The 15,141-nt window shown below is 34.5% G+C and overlaps 1 protein-coding gene across 2 annotated transcripts in view; it reads left to right on the forward strand.

Moving 5' to 3' along the window:
• LOC136031682 (uncharacterized) overlaps window positions 1-11,777 on the forward strand; it is an 82,099-nt gene extending 70,322 nt beyond the window's left edge. For both annotated transcript variants that reach the window (XR_010618557.1, XM_065711360.1), the window contains exon 2: window positions 5,917-11,777. Coding sequence is in view for 1 of the 2 variants with exons in the window: in XM_065711360.1 (XP_065567432.1) it covers window positions 5,917-5,990 (74 nt within the window). In the remaining variant the exon portion in view is untranslated. The remainder of the gene's footprint in view (window positions 1-5,916) is intronic.
• Window positions 11,778-15,141: the final 3,364 nt, after the last annotated feature.

Consider the following 15,141-nt stretch of genomic DNA (forward strand, 5'->3'; position numbering starts at 1 on the left):
CAGGGTCCAGACAGATCCTGAGTGACCCATCTGCCTTTCTCACCAGAACCAAGGAATTCGCACACTGTGTTGGCTTGGTCACTTTTTCTATGACTCCAAGTGACTCCAGTCTGTCTAACTCCTCTTAGAACTTAGCTTGTAGTGCAAAAGGAACCCGTTTCGGCGGTTGTATAGTAGGGATTGCCTCTTCTTTCAGATATATCTTACAGGTTCCAGGCAGTGTCCCTATGCCCTCAAAGACATCACTAAATTCGTTTAAGAGTTTTTGGATGACTGGTCTGATTGGGGCTGGATTGCTGACACTGAGGACAAACTTGATCAGCTGAAGTCGTTCGCTGGACTGGCGGCTGAGGATGGGTGCTCTATCTGTGCAGACCACATGGAAGGTATTGGTCCGGGGAGTTTGGTTCCTGTACTGAACTTTTAGGTTGGCTGTCCCCAGTACCTTTAGTTGTTCTCCGGTGTAGCTGGTCAGCACATCAGCAGTCGGCAGCAGTGCTGGCTTTCTTGCCGATTTGTTGAAGTCTTTGAGTGGCAAAATGTTGACCTCGGCACCAGTGTCTATTTTGAACGCCAGTTCACTATCATTTTCTGTCAGTTTTATCAGAGCATACGGCTTTTCCACCTTTTCTTCTGCGGAAATGGACTCAATCATAAATTCCCTCCCATCTTCCACTTCACTTCTCGTTTCAAGTTCATGCACTACTTTGCTCTTGCACATTTTTGCAAAATGGTTCATCTTCCTACATTTGCTACACTGCTTCCCTTTTGCTGGGCACTTATGGCTTCTTGAGTATGGCCCACCACGAAAATAGCATGCAGGGGAATTTCTCTGTCTTTGAACTACTTCCACCTCCTGCTTAATTGGAATCTGTGCCTGTTCGTTAAGCATGAGTGCTTGGGTCTCTTGCACAGTTTCTATAGCTCGACTGCACTCAATTGCTCTAGCCAAGGTAAGTGTGGCTCCCTCGCTGAGAAGCCGCTCACGGATTCTTGCATTCTTGACTCCAAAGACCAATCGATCTCGAACTAGCTGGTCTTCTAGGGTATCAAATTCACAATCTTTGGCAAGTACTTTCAACTGAGTGACATATGACTCAATGGTCTCTCCATCCGCTTGATTTCTCTGATGAAAGATGTATCTGGCAAAGATGGGGTTTGCACTTGGATGAATATAATTCTCAAACTTGTCTAGATATACCTTTGGCTTCTTTGCCTCCGTGTCAGTTAAGGTCCAAGTGGAGAACACATCCTGTCCTGTTTCTCCAGTCCAGATCAGTAAGCATGAGCATTTCACCGCGTTTGATTTTCCACTTAGTGGACCAGAGAACATGAGCTCACAATGTCTCTTAAATTTTCTCCCTTCTGATTTTAGATTGGGGCTTGACCAGTTGATCGATGGAGCTGGTGTACTATCCATGTTGAACTTCTGACACCATGTAATGATTTCTTGGATGTACTATTCAATTAATACGTATATTTGACCCAAGCACCTGTAACAAAAGCATAATAAGGCAACTGCAAGCAAGCACACAAGCATTAGCATTAATATATAAGCAAAAGCAAACAATAAGTTCATTTCACCCCCCCCCCCTTCAACGTGGAAAATTTCCCCTGGAAACGTCTGTACACTTCCCAATAGCCATTACTGTATGTAAACAATGGTCGAAGTCTATAACTTGCAGCCCCTCCCCCGGGGACTGTGGTGGATTTAGTCGTACCGAAAGACACGATTATTAGGTTTTTCGACTATGCTGAACATAATGGCTATCTCAAAATTTTGATCCTGTGACTTCGGAAAAAATGAGCGTGGGAAGGGGCCTAGGTGCCCTCCAATTTTTTTATCACTTAAAAAGAGCACTAGAACTTTTAATATCCTTTAGAATGAGCCCTCACGCGAAATTGTAGGACCACTGGGTCGATACAATCACCCCCGGGGCAAAAACAAAAACAAAAAAAAACAAATAAACACGCATCCGTGATCTGTCTTCTGGCAAACAATACAAAATTCCACATTTTGTTGATAAGAGCTTGAAACTTCTACAGTATGGTCCTCTGATACGCTAAATCTGATGGTGTGATTTTCGTTAAGATTCAATGAATTTTAAGGAGTGTTCCCCCCTATTTTCTAAAATAAGGCAAATTTTCTCAGGCTCTTAACCTTTGATGGGTAAGACTAAACTTGATGAAACTTATATATTTAAAATCAGCATAAAAATGCAATTCTTTTGATGTTACTTTTGGTATCAAAATTCCATTTTTTGGAGTTTCGGTTACTATTGAGCTGGGTCGCTCCTTACTACAGTTCGTTCCCACGAACCGTTTTATTTTAGTTATATGCTGAAAGTTACTGATGTCACAACTGGTGCAAGACTATGAAAAGCTTTATAGTTTAGTTTATTGTTGTCAGCCTATATACTCACTTTTGACTCCCAAATCAAGAATCCTGTTTTTTATGCTTGGCTTTTGTGTTTTCAGTAAAGCGCTAGTTTTCTATAAGCCTAGAAACATAGGAAAACATAATTAGTTGGTCTATTCGTAATAGTTTTATTGATACATATTAGATAGGCAGTGAAGTAATAATTTATGTCCGGTTTAAGTTTCAACTTCACTCTTTACTTCCCTCGAAAAAACTTTGTTTTTTTTTAATTAGTACTTCCCAGTAACCAAAGCTATATGTAAGCAATGGGAAAGCTTCAGAGCTTTTAGCCCTTCCCCTCGGGTCTTTGGGAGGGTTAAACTATGGTCTTTGAGGTATGTTAAGTCTTCCTCAAAGACATAGTTATTAGGTTTTTTGACTATGAAAAACAAAACGGCTATCTCAAAATTCTGATTAGGGAACTTTGAGGAAAAATGAGCATGGGAGGGGGGCTAGCTGCCATCCAATAATTTTGCCATATAAAAGGGCACTAGAGCTTTCGATTTACGATCGAATGAGCCCTTTATCGATCTTCTACGATCACAATTTGAATATGATCACCCCTGGAAAAAAAATATGTGCATCCGTGATCTCTCTTCAGGCAAAAAATTCAAAATTCTAAATTTTTGTACATAGGAGTTTGAAACCTCTACAGTAGGATTCTCTGGTATACTGAATCTGATGCAGTGATTTTCTTAAGATCATTTGATATTTTGGGGTTTTCCTCCCCTCCCCTTTTTCAAAAATAGGGCAAATTTCCTCATATTCGTAACTTTTGATGGGCACCATTAAATTTGATGAATTTTACATATTTCGTGGTAATGTGGTACACAGCTCGTGGTAACGAACTGTAGTAAGGAGCGACCCGGCTCAAGAGTAACCAAAACTTTAAAAAATGGAATTTTGATACCAATAGCTACATCAAAAGAATAGCATTTTAACTCTGATTTTAAATATACAAGTTTCATCAAGTTTAGTCTTACCTATCAAAAGTTACAAGCCTGAGAAAATTTGCTTTATTTTAGAAAATAGGAGGAAATACCCCCTAAAAGTCATAGCATCTTAACGAAAATCACACCATCAGATGTCACTCCTTACTTTCAGTTAAAAAAAAGCTTGTTTCTTTTTATTTAATAAGGATCTATTGTTATAAGGACTCCGTTTCGTAGAGTTTTGGTTACTATTGAGCTGCATCGCTCCTTACTTACAGTTCGTTACCACAAACTTATTTGATTGGCATTTCTAGAAGTCTGAAAAACTAATTCTAAGGTTAAGAAGCAAGAAATCCAGAACTGTTGTATGTAAGGAATAGGACTCATGATGAGCAAGGAAATTCCTTAGTTGGAAAGTCTTTTTTGGTTGGAAAGATGATGATAATGGAGTGCACAATTTATTGCTAAAAAGTGAAAGATGTCAGTAATAGCGGAATATGCCCTTGTAAAACCGATTAACAGATACTAAAGTGACTCATGTGATAGCAACAGGAGCAAAGAAATACGAATCCTGGTGAAAATTAAATAAAGAAAACAATTTTTTCTACTGAAAATAAGGAGCAACATCAAAAGTTAAAGCGAACAGAAACTATTACGTACATGAAAGGGTTTTACCCTCCTTAATACCTCGCTCTTCATATTGAAGTTTTTTAGAACTATTAAAAAAAATATTCTACTTAAACGGCCCTTGTGTTTCATTAGTCGTTCTGAAAGAATTGGACAACCCCCTTATATGCGTAATAATTTCTGTTTGTTTTAAGTTTTGAAGTTGCACCTTACTTTCAGTTAAAAGCCTTTCTTTATTTCATTTCAGATCGTTTTTAAATAATGCTAGGAAATCCAGCACCCCCTCCATGGAAAATTCCTCACCCAATGGAAAAATCCCTCCATGGAAAGTTCTTACAACGTAGAATATTCCCCTGCCAGAAAATTCCGCCAACAATTCCATTCTAGCCGAAAATTACCCCAAGAAAGTTTCTTGTGGAAAATTCTGGGTGAAAAATTTTTCTTAGCACACTTTCAATTGAAAAAGGGCTTTAATTTTTGATTGTTTTCAAAATCATGCCAGAAATCCTCGGCTGTGGAAAAGGGTTTATCACAAATGCATCAAAGTGGTAAAAATCAACAGGGAAATTGTCCTCCTTTAGGTGACGAGCCTACATATAGGTATTCATGAGTGGTGCTATTGATATTAAAAGCAAAAATCCCTATTTAGCAGTAACCAGGGTTAATTATGGTAAAGTTGAAAGCTACTCATGGCTCTAAATAATAACAAAGATCACACTGCCTTTGCCGCCTCATTAACAAAAGTTAATGAGGAATTTTCTGAAAAAATATTCAAATAGAATCTAAGCGAATATTCTAGCTACATGATCAATAGCCGTCTGCAGCAAAATATTAGGCAAAAATTGAAACATGGAATCTAATATATCCTATCTCCTATCTAATCCTATCTAATATATATATATATATATATATATATATATATATATATATATATATATATATATATATATATATATATATATATATATGTATATCAATAAAATTAGTACAAATAACCAAATAATTATGTTTCCCTATGCATTTAGGATTATAGAAAACTAGCGCTTTACTGAAAACACAAAATAATATAAAAGCTTTGAAACTGTAAAATCAAACCAATTAAGGCCACTTTTTACAGAATAAAATATTTTCAATCCATTGTAGGATTGTTGTTTTATTTATTTGTTTTTTACGTTTAATTTGGTATCACTTCTGCACAATGGCTCAGTTCAATGACTCTCGTTTTGGTTCTGAAAAGGACATGTCATGATTAGTTTGTAGACAGATTCGAAGTAAGACCATCTTGATAGTGTAAGGACTATAGACTAGCTTTAGAATTTGTATCATAGTTTGAAATTCACTGTTGTATAGAGAGAAATAATCGGATTTCCGGAATTCATGTTATGTCTTATTTGATCTTTGTTCCAAGTAACACTAAAGTTATTTCTTACAATCTAAGATTGTATATTACTCACTATTGGTATTATAGCTGGTAAGACCAAAATGCTACGTTATAAACCAATCCATTATTTCTGTATGCTTTTCACTTACTTCGTGGTTTTTTAAAAAATAACGCGGATTAAAAAAATATTTAATTTTACGCTTATGCTTGTGTTTGAAAATAATTTTAATTACCTACTGAAAGCTACTGATCTCAAAACTGGTGTAAGACTATGAAAAGCTTTATAGATTCGTTTATTGTTGTCAGGTTTCATACTCATTTTTGACTCTCAACTCTTTATTCCTGTTTTTTTCACTTGACTTGACTCCTAAAAGCATAGGGAAAAATAATTAGTTGGCCTATTTGTACTATTTTTATATATATACATAAGATAGTCTGTGAAGTAATAATTTTTTTCCGTTTTAAGTTTCAACTTCGCTCTTTATTTCCCTCGGGAAAACTTCGCTTATTTTAAATTAATACATAATAAGAAACCATTAATAAACTTTCTTTTTTAGATCCTTTAAAGACTGGGGAGGAAGAAATTGTGATTGGTACACCCAAATTTGAAGGTGAATACGAGTGGCTATGAAGAAAAGCACACTTTTTGTGGATCTACATGGGACCACTGTTTTGGTGCAATAGGGAAATATTTTGCCGTTTAAGAATGTAAAAATTGCCTTATTAGCTAGGCATTTGTGCTTTTAGTGCTACGCTGTCTTTTACTTCCTACTGACAAATGTGAGCCCTGAAATAAGTTTCTAAAAGCCATGTGATACCTTTTCTTACCTTGCTGGTTGTCACAAATAGAAACAGATTATGTACATTTCCTTATTCCATAGTTAAGACGCTCTGTTATGGGTATGGCCTCTGATGTATTAAGTTTTGTTTGAAATATCTTGATCAGGGGGGTTCTCAAACTTGTGTTGCTGTAGCACCTCTAAACATTAATGAAAGTGGATAACACTTTCATAAGCTGTTATTATTTGCCCTATGTTTAATTACTTAAGCAAATTTGCTTACATGAGTAACTTTTAAATTGTTTTCTATGACAACTAGTAGAACCCCAGAGTTATTTTAGAAACCTTTGGGATCCATGATAGATGCTTCGGCATTTGTTATTTGGCTTTTATTTTGGCAATTACCTATCGGCATCTTTACTTTGGATCTACATTGATTAGCTCACGGCAGTTTAAATGCTAATAAACCCTTTTTACCTCTTTGATCTCCATTTCAGCTTTCAGAATTGTGTTGGGATACCTAAGGTGTCAGTAGAATACACTTTGGGAATCATGACTCTAGACATTTCTTTACAAGAATATAGCAATTCAAAATGTATTGTATATTTTGAACCATTGTTGGACCCCATTGTATTGCCCCATAATTATCTCAGGGCACCTAAATGGTTTGTGAAAACCCCCTTGGAAACCACTACCCTAGATTTTCCTTTAGTTACTTATCATAGTTGCCGGTGAACCTCCCTATGAAACCCTTGATTCACCTCAGGGCACCTAAAAGATCCACAGAACTCACCGCGGGAATCACTACTTTAATTTTTTTTTCTTAGCTTATCTTTGTTACAAGGTAATAGATCTTTTTAATCGTTATTGAAGGCCATTATAAAACCAAACAATTACCTCAGGGTACCTGAGGGTGAAGCCGTATCTGGGGGGAGATACCGGATTAAACTCCGAAATTTTTGTAGACTCAAAAAAATGCAACAAAAAGCATATATACAAATTGTTGATGTTTTAAAGTTATTTGTAACCCCCACCCCTAGCAGGAATAACCCCCTAACAAAACTACCCCCCCTAACCCAAATCCTGAATACGCCCTTACCTGAGGGGTCTGTAAAACGCACTGGAGGATCAGTATTTCTTGCCTATTAATCTGTCTTCGTTTTCAGTTCAAAAGGTAATTTAACTCTAAACCATTTGTTGAGCCCCAAAATTATCTCTGGGGACCTAAGGGATCCACAGGGCCTGTTTTTAAAATCATTACTATGCATTTTTCTTTAATAGCTTGTCGCAGTACAAGAGACTACATATGTTGTAATTCAGAACCTAAAATGTACCATCATTTCCAGTTATTTAACCAGGTAACTTCAGGCTGAAATTGCTTAAAAGTTAATTTTGATTCTAACATGCTTAACATTTGGGCAGTTACCCCAAGTAATGTGTCGTAGATAAAAAAAAATCCTTAAGTCGATAAAAAGAAAGCTCCTAGCTCCTAGCTCAGATAGCTTTGACAACCTTCACGTGGCATTCATTTTAATATGTTCAAAAATAAGTTGGATTAATTTAGTTTTTGCGTGAATGTATTTTGTCTGTAACAGAGCAGGAATGTTCTCCTTGATAAATACCTTACATTGTCGTATTCAGGAGAAAAGATTTTATTTCTGGATAACAACGGGGTATAAATTTTGAAATTTATATTACCATCTCCTTTTTGTACTTCAATGTGGTTATTCTCGAAAATATAATAAAAAGAGAATTAAAAATAGCAAATAGTTTAAGCGTATAATTTAATCGAAGCAAAGCTCGAATGCACTTTGCAAGTTTTTTTCTCTGTTAGATTTTTGAACAAAAACAGTTCTTCAGAAAAGTTTAAAAAGTTACTCTTGATCTTCTAAAAGTTAATGAAAATTTCAGATTAACCCTTTTATTATAGGCACGGTACTCTATGATTTTAACAACGTAAAACAAGAGTTCACGTTTTTACCCAGTCCACGGATTTCTTCATCGCTGAAGATATCTGAAATTTTAAACAGCTAAAACATGATAAATTATACTGAGGCTCTTCTATGGAAGAGTATTTTCTCTCAGCAATTTTTGGCAAAGCCTAAAAAGATAAATTTTTGTATACTTTTACTTAAGTAGAATATGGCCCAGTCATCTGTTTCAGGCTAGCTAAGATATCGGGTTTAATTGTTCAACTAAAATAGAATGCAAGAAACAAACCCTCTGTTAATAAAATCATTTGGTTCTCCTAATTTTTTGATCGATCACTCTATGTGTTCGATAAAAATAACTACTAAAAAAATACAAAATACTTCTTACCGATACCGTGTACATCAATACCTTTCTATTCCAGTGCAGTCAAAGCATGGATATGCTTTACTAATATCCAAATCAACAAAATCTGTCTTATTTCCAAGCCAGGGGGGGTTCTGGCCTCTCTTGCACCAGGGAAAAATATTCATTAGCGCCCCCTCCCCCTGACTTCTACAAAATTTTCAGACCAAATTTTTACCAAATTCTCATTTATGAACAAAATTATTATCAATTTATTAATTAATTAAAAAGTAATTTTCATTAATTTATTATTTGATCATTTTGATTTGATTATTTTAGTTATTATTTAACGATTTTCGAATTTACTGCACCCACTACCTTATTAATAAAATTTCAGAATTATAAAATGATTATTGGTTATTTTTTTGAAATTTTGAAGATTATTCGTTTGAAATTTTTCACACCTAAAATTTGTGTGCCCGTGGCAAGTGCCCCCTCTGTCCCTCCTCTAAAACCACCTCTGCTCCAAACTAAGTACGTAACTTCAGTTATCAAAACACTTATATCGCTATCTTTCCATTAATACCGTTTCTATTCTACCTTTTGATCGATGCCGAACTTATCAATATCTGTGTGGTATTATGCAGCCAAAGTGTGGACCCTGCTTTACTAATACCCAAGTCAACAAAGCCTACCTTACATCCAGACTACGTACTTGGCTTTCATTATAGAATCCCTCATGTTATTACAGTTTCTATCGTACCTTTCTTCTGACACCGTTTAAATCGATAACTCTCTATTGCAGCGTAGTCTAAAGATTAATTCTGCTTTCTTGATATTCAACTCAATAAAATTAGCATTAAATCAAGAATGGGTACTTTGCTTTTGTGTATCAATACCCTTCTATCGTTATCTTTTTATCTATAACATTCCTATTATACCTTTTTATCAGTACCTTGTAGATTGATACCTTTTTATCAATGCGTAATCAAACTATGGATTCTGCTGTTTGAATATTAAACGTAATAAAATTCGTCCTTATCATCAGTGGGTAATTATGAATCCTCTGTCTATACCTTTTCACAGATACCGTGAACATCAATACCTTTCTATTGCTGTGTAAGTGAAGTATGAATTCTGCCCCCCCCCCTAATACTCAACTCAATAAAATCAGCCTTACACCAGGAATACGTACTTGGATTCTGTGTATCGATACCTTCGTTTATTACCTTTCTATTGATGGCATTCCTATTACAACTTTCTACTGATACCGTATACATTTATACGACAGCTTTCTATTACTGTGTAACCTAAGCATGTATTCTACCTACCTAATACTTAACTTACAGAATTAGTCGTCATCATCAGAAGGTGCCTGTCTTTCATTATCAATACCCTTTTCTATTGATAGCTTTTAACCGATACCCCGAACACCAATGCCTTTTTGTTCCTTTGAGGAAAAGTATAGATTCTGCTTCACTAATACTCAACTCAACAAAAACAGCCCCACATCAAGACTAGGTACTTGGCCTCCGTGTATCGATACCCTTAATTTGATACTTCGTATATCACCATCTTTCTGCTGTTATCAAAACCAAAATAGGTTTTTGCCTTCCTAATACTCAACTCAAGAAAATTAGTCCTAGTCGCTACTTGGCTTCCATGCACACCTTTCCTTATAATCTTAAGCAAATAAAATAAAACAAGTTCCTTCAAATGAAAGTAAGGAGCAACATTAAAACTTAAAACGAAGAGAAATTATTACATATATGAAGGGGGGCCCCCTCCTCAACACCTCGCTCTTTACGCTAAATTTTTTTAGCACTTTTAAAAAAGCTTCTTATTGTTTTTATTAAATGACCCTTGTGTTTCAGGAGTCGTTGTTAAAGAATTGGGACAAATCAAACTTCAGCGTAAAGAGTGAGGTGTTAAGGAGGGGGCAATCCCCTTAATATACGTAATAATTTCTGTTCATTTTAAGTTTTAATGTTGCTCCTTACTTTCATCTGAATAATTGAAAAATTGAGGCGGAAAAGAGAAATCAAGACATATAAAAAGAATTCTGCTTAGGAATTTTAGAAAATTCCCAGTGTATAATTTCCTCTGATAAGTTCACCCCCTGGAAACTTCCCTACCCATGGAAAATTCCCCCGTAGAAGAACCCCGAGCAGGAAATTTTTCACCCTCCCACCTATACGAAAATGTATACAAACTTCCCAATAGCAAATACTATACGTAAACAATATGGATATGTTATAACCTAAAGACCTTTCCCTTTGGGCTCAAGGGGGGGGGGTTACATTATATACAAAGGCATAGTTATTGGGCCTTTCAATTATGTTGAACAAAGTGGCTATCTCAAAATTTTGTCCAGACGATTTTGAAAAAATGGGCAGGGGAGGGGGCCTAATTTTCCTCTATTATTTTTGGTGACTTAAAACGAGCACTAGAACTTTTAATTTCCGTTTGAATGAGGTGTGTCACGATATTCTAGGACCACTGAGTCGATACGATCACCCCTGGGAAAAAAATAAATACACATCTGCGATTTTTCTTCTAGCAAAAAATACAACATTCCACGTTTTCCCTTAAAATTCAATCTCTCACCATATTCTGAGACCACTGGGTCGAAAAAAAAACAAATATGCACGTCCGTGATCTTTCTTGTGGCAAAAAATTTAAAAATTCCACATTTTTGCAGATGGGAGTTTGAAACCTCTTTAGTAGCGCTTTCTGATATGCAGAATCAGATGGTATGATAATTATTAAGGTTCTGTGACTTTTAGGGGGTGTTTTCCCCTTTTCTTTAATATCAGGCAAATTCTCTCAGGCTTGTTGCCTTTAATGGGTAAGACTAAGCTTTATAAAACTTATGTATTTGAAATCAGCATAATAAGCAAATTTTTTTTATATATCTATTGGTATCAAAATTCCGGTTTTTAACAGTGTCGGTTAGTATTGAGCCGGGTCGCTCCTTACTTACAATTCGTTACCACGAACTCTTTTTTTACTGTGCTAATGATGATTATTTTTTTTACCTTCAATTCAGTAGCAATAAATGTCAGTTTTGATTTATATCGTTCATTTATGGTCACCTCTAGATAAATAGATAGATAACTAATACTTGACTCTCTTAAACTGTGTCGCAAGCAATATGTGCTTAGTTTCAGTTCGTGTCAAAAATATAGCTTAAAATCCAACCTAGTGTTAAGGGTTGAAAATCTGTAAGACTTGTGATAAAATAAAACGATTATACGTACTCAGCCTCGAACGTAGGAGGGGGGTTAGTACCTGCCTTCGAGAATCTTGATTTTTGTATAATCCACTCATTTCTAATACTGTCTTTTAATTTTCGAATCGTTTCCCCTCACACTTGAAATCAGCTCGTGCCTATGCACCAGCGTGAACAATTAGAAAATATATATATATATATATATATATATATATATATATATATATATATATATATATATATATATATATATATATATATATATATATATATATATATATATATATATATATATATATATATATATATATATATATAATAGCTATAAGTAAACAAGTAAGAATTAGGGGATATACTATAGGATCAGTTTATATTGCTGATTAAAAGATATCTAAATTAACTATAAACTGAGCTGACACAGAGAAATTGTCCTTTCTTGAAAATCGGACGAATTTTCTTAGCTCGTAGCTTTTGATGGATGACATTAAATTTACGAATCTTATATATTTGGATTCTGGACAAAAAAGTTAATTCTTTTGATACGTCTATTGATATCAAAATCACGTTTTCTAGAGTTTCGATTACTATTAAGCCTAGTCGCTCCTTACTTACAGTTCGTTACTTAGAACTATTTGATCACAAGTTTTCATTGGGCTCAAGTGAATATTTTAAATTGAAATTCTGTAAAACATTCTGTTAAAAGTACCTGCAATAGACTGAGCCGAAAAAGGGGAAAAAAAGTGAACGGCTGGTAAGAATACCTCATTAAGTTCTTATAAAATACAAACAGATCAAATTACTTTGACAAAAAAAAAGTTTAATAACTATAAAGACGCTTTTTTTTAACTTCGAGCAATTTCAAAATTCGATTGTCTTTGTGATCGTTCTGTCAATTGTCATATAGAAAAGAGTAATAAGCTTTTTTTGTACAAATATTCTTATGCGGTTCGGATCAGATCTGAACTTTATCCTATTTTAGCTGTGAAATGGCTCAGCAAGGACACGCAATGCTATTCGGATGCTCCGAGGAATTAATTGTCCACTCTCAATATAATGGCTTACCCGTAGGAAAGTATTCTGATATATACACTACGAATTCATTTATTCAAGTTCATTGGCAACTACTGTATTGGATCTTGTTAGAAATTAAATAAAAAAACAAGTTTTTTTTTAACTGAAAGTAAGGAGCGACATTAAAACTTAAAACGAACAGAAATTACTCCGTATATGAAAGGGCTGCTCCCTCCTCAACGCCCCGGTCTTTACGCTAAAGTTTCACTCTTTCTCTCAAATCTACTTTTTAAAACAGTAAAAAACTTTAGCGTAAAGATTTCCTAAAATAAGGCAAATCTTCTCAGACTGGTTACTTTTGACGAGTAAGACTAAATTTAATGAAACTTATATATTTAAAATCCTCATAAAAATCCAATTCTTTTGATGCATCTATTAGCATCAAAATGTTTTTGATGCTTCAAAAACTTTTGATGTATCTCCATTTCTTAGAGTTTCGTTTACTATTGAGCCGGGTCGCTCCTTACTACAGTCCTTAATACCACGAACTGTTTGGCTTAATCAGCCATGTCGTTGGCAACTAGTAACCCTACATTTTTCAGGGTAAACTTCGAATGTTTGGTATAGACATGGAAAAATACTTTTTAGCAAAGCTTGTTATAATTTTTAATATTATTGCCCATTTGCCCTCGCCTTTCATTCCATCTTAATAAGAATGATCCTTTTTTGTTTATTCTTTTTGTAAAAATAATCTCACTGACTTATTTTAAAAAATCAACAATTTTAACATTTTTATATACTATTTTTTCCCTTCGGTTTTAAGGAAAATTTTAGTCTCTTTACTAGTTAGGCCCTATGAGATTAAACTGACAGAGTAAATTTAAAATTTTACTGTGTTTGTGATAAGTCTGTAAATATGTAACTAAGAAAAAATGCAATAAAATTTGTTAGCCATCTTTTTCTTATGTGTCATACGCTAGATCTAATTTTTATTCTATTTTTGCAGTGAAGTGGTTTTATGGGGGTCTACTACTGCCACTACTACTAACAACAATTCAGTGCAGCACCAAGCTGCCTGAAGCCAATACAGCTGTGCATGCTCCCCCTATACCCCCAATCTATTCTTTACCCCCACATATACAGTTCCAATTTCCTTAGAATCCTTTATAGTGACCTCTTCCACCCTATTTAGGAACGACCTTCTTTATGTTTGGCCTCAGATAGGTTGTTGAAAAGCACAATATTTGGCAATCGGTCAATCTTCACCCATAAAACATGACCTATTCATCTTGATCTTTCTTTCATTATATCACTAGAAAGTAGGATCAAACCTCATTTTTGTAGTGCTAATTTTTTTTGTTTTTATCCAGTCACTCGAATGGGTAACTAAGACTACCCTCGAACAACTTCTCAGGAGAATATAGAACAACAGTGTTAGGTACACGGGTACCATTGACAATACCATTGACGGGTAACATTGACAATACTGTCAATGTTCAGTGGTTTTCTTGCAAGACACTTTTTTTTGTGGGAAAGCAAACATAATACGGTATTAATAATTCATGTGTTCATGATTCGCCGGCAATTATTGTATTCATTCTTACTCTACGTCAAATATATTATGCCGGGGAAACCCTATTTTTTGGAGAGTGGAGGACCCTAAAATTTTGAATGTAACCTTCTATAACACATTAAATTTTTAAAACTACACGGAAAAGACTTCTCTTGAAACTTGATATAAAGATAGACAATATTGATTAAGGAATAAGGTTGTTATCTTCTTAAAATCCTTTTAGCTTCTTTTAGACATTTTTTACAATATTGATAAAGAACTTCTGAATAAGGTTAGTGCTCTAAAAATTCTAAAAATGGACTTTCATCAAATGATCTTGAAAAAGAAGTTATTGAAGCTGTAAGAATCATTATTCTGATTTCATTTTGCTTTTAGAAAAAAATCAGTCCATTTATTAGCCACAATTTGTGAGATTATATTAAAAAAGCAAATTTAAAAGTTAAATGTATTTATTAGATAGGTATATATTGTGAAAAAGCCATAGGGTCCTGGTAACCCAGCAATTATCCCAGCCATCTAATGGTATCATAATAATTCACTACCAACCACACATTACATATTACAGAAACAATTAGGCGTACATCAGGGGCTTTTCTCTTCTTAAGCATCTTTAAAAGGTGTTTTTTCTATTTTTTATTTAATTTCAATAGCATGGTGTTCAAAATAACAACCAAATTATTTTCTTTAGCCTTTCTCTTGCTGTGCAATGATAAACCAACCCCAAAACCCCCGAAGATACAAAGAAAAGAACTAAAATAAATCAAAATATAAAAATAAATCACATAGGATATTCTACACCGTATATTCTACCTGTACTTAGGAATATAGGTAGAATTCCCTAGAATCCTTTTTGTTTTGTACTTATCTAATGTTAAACATTGTTATGTATGAATTACATTTGCTTTAAGTGACC

Source organism: Artemia franciscana, chromosome 10 (genome assembly GCF_032884065.1).
Source record: "Artemia franciscana chromosome 10, ASM3288406v1, whole genome shotgun sequence".
Taxonomy (NCBI): Eukaryota; Metazoa; Arthropoda; class Branchiopoda; order Anostraca; family Artemiidae; genus Artemia; species Artemia franciscana.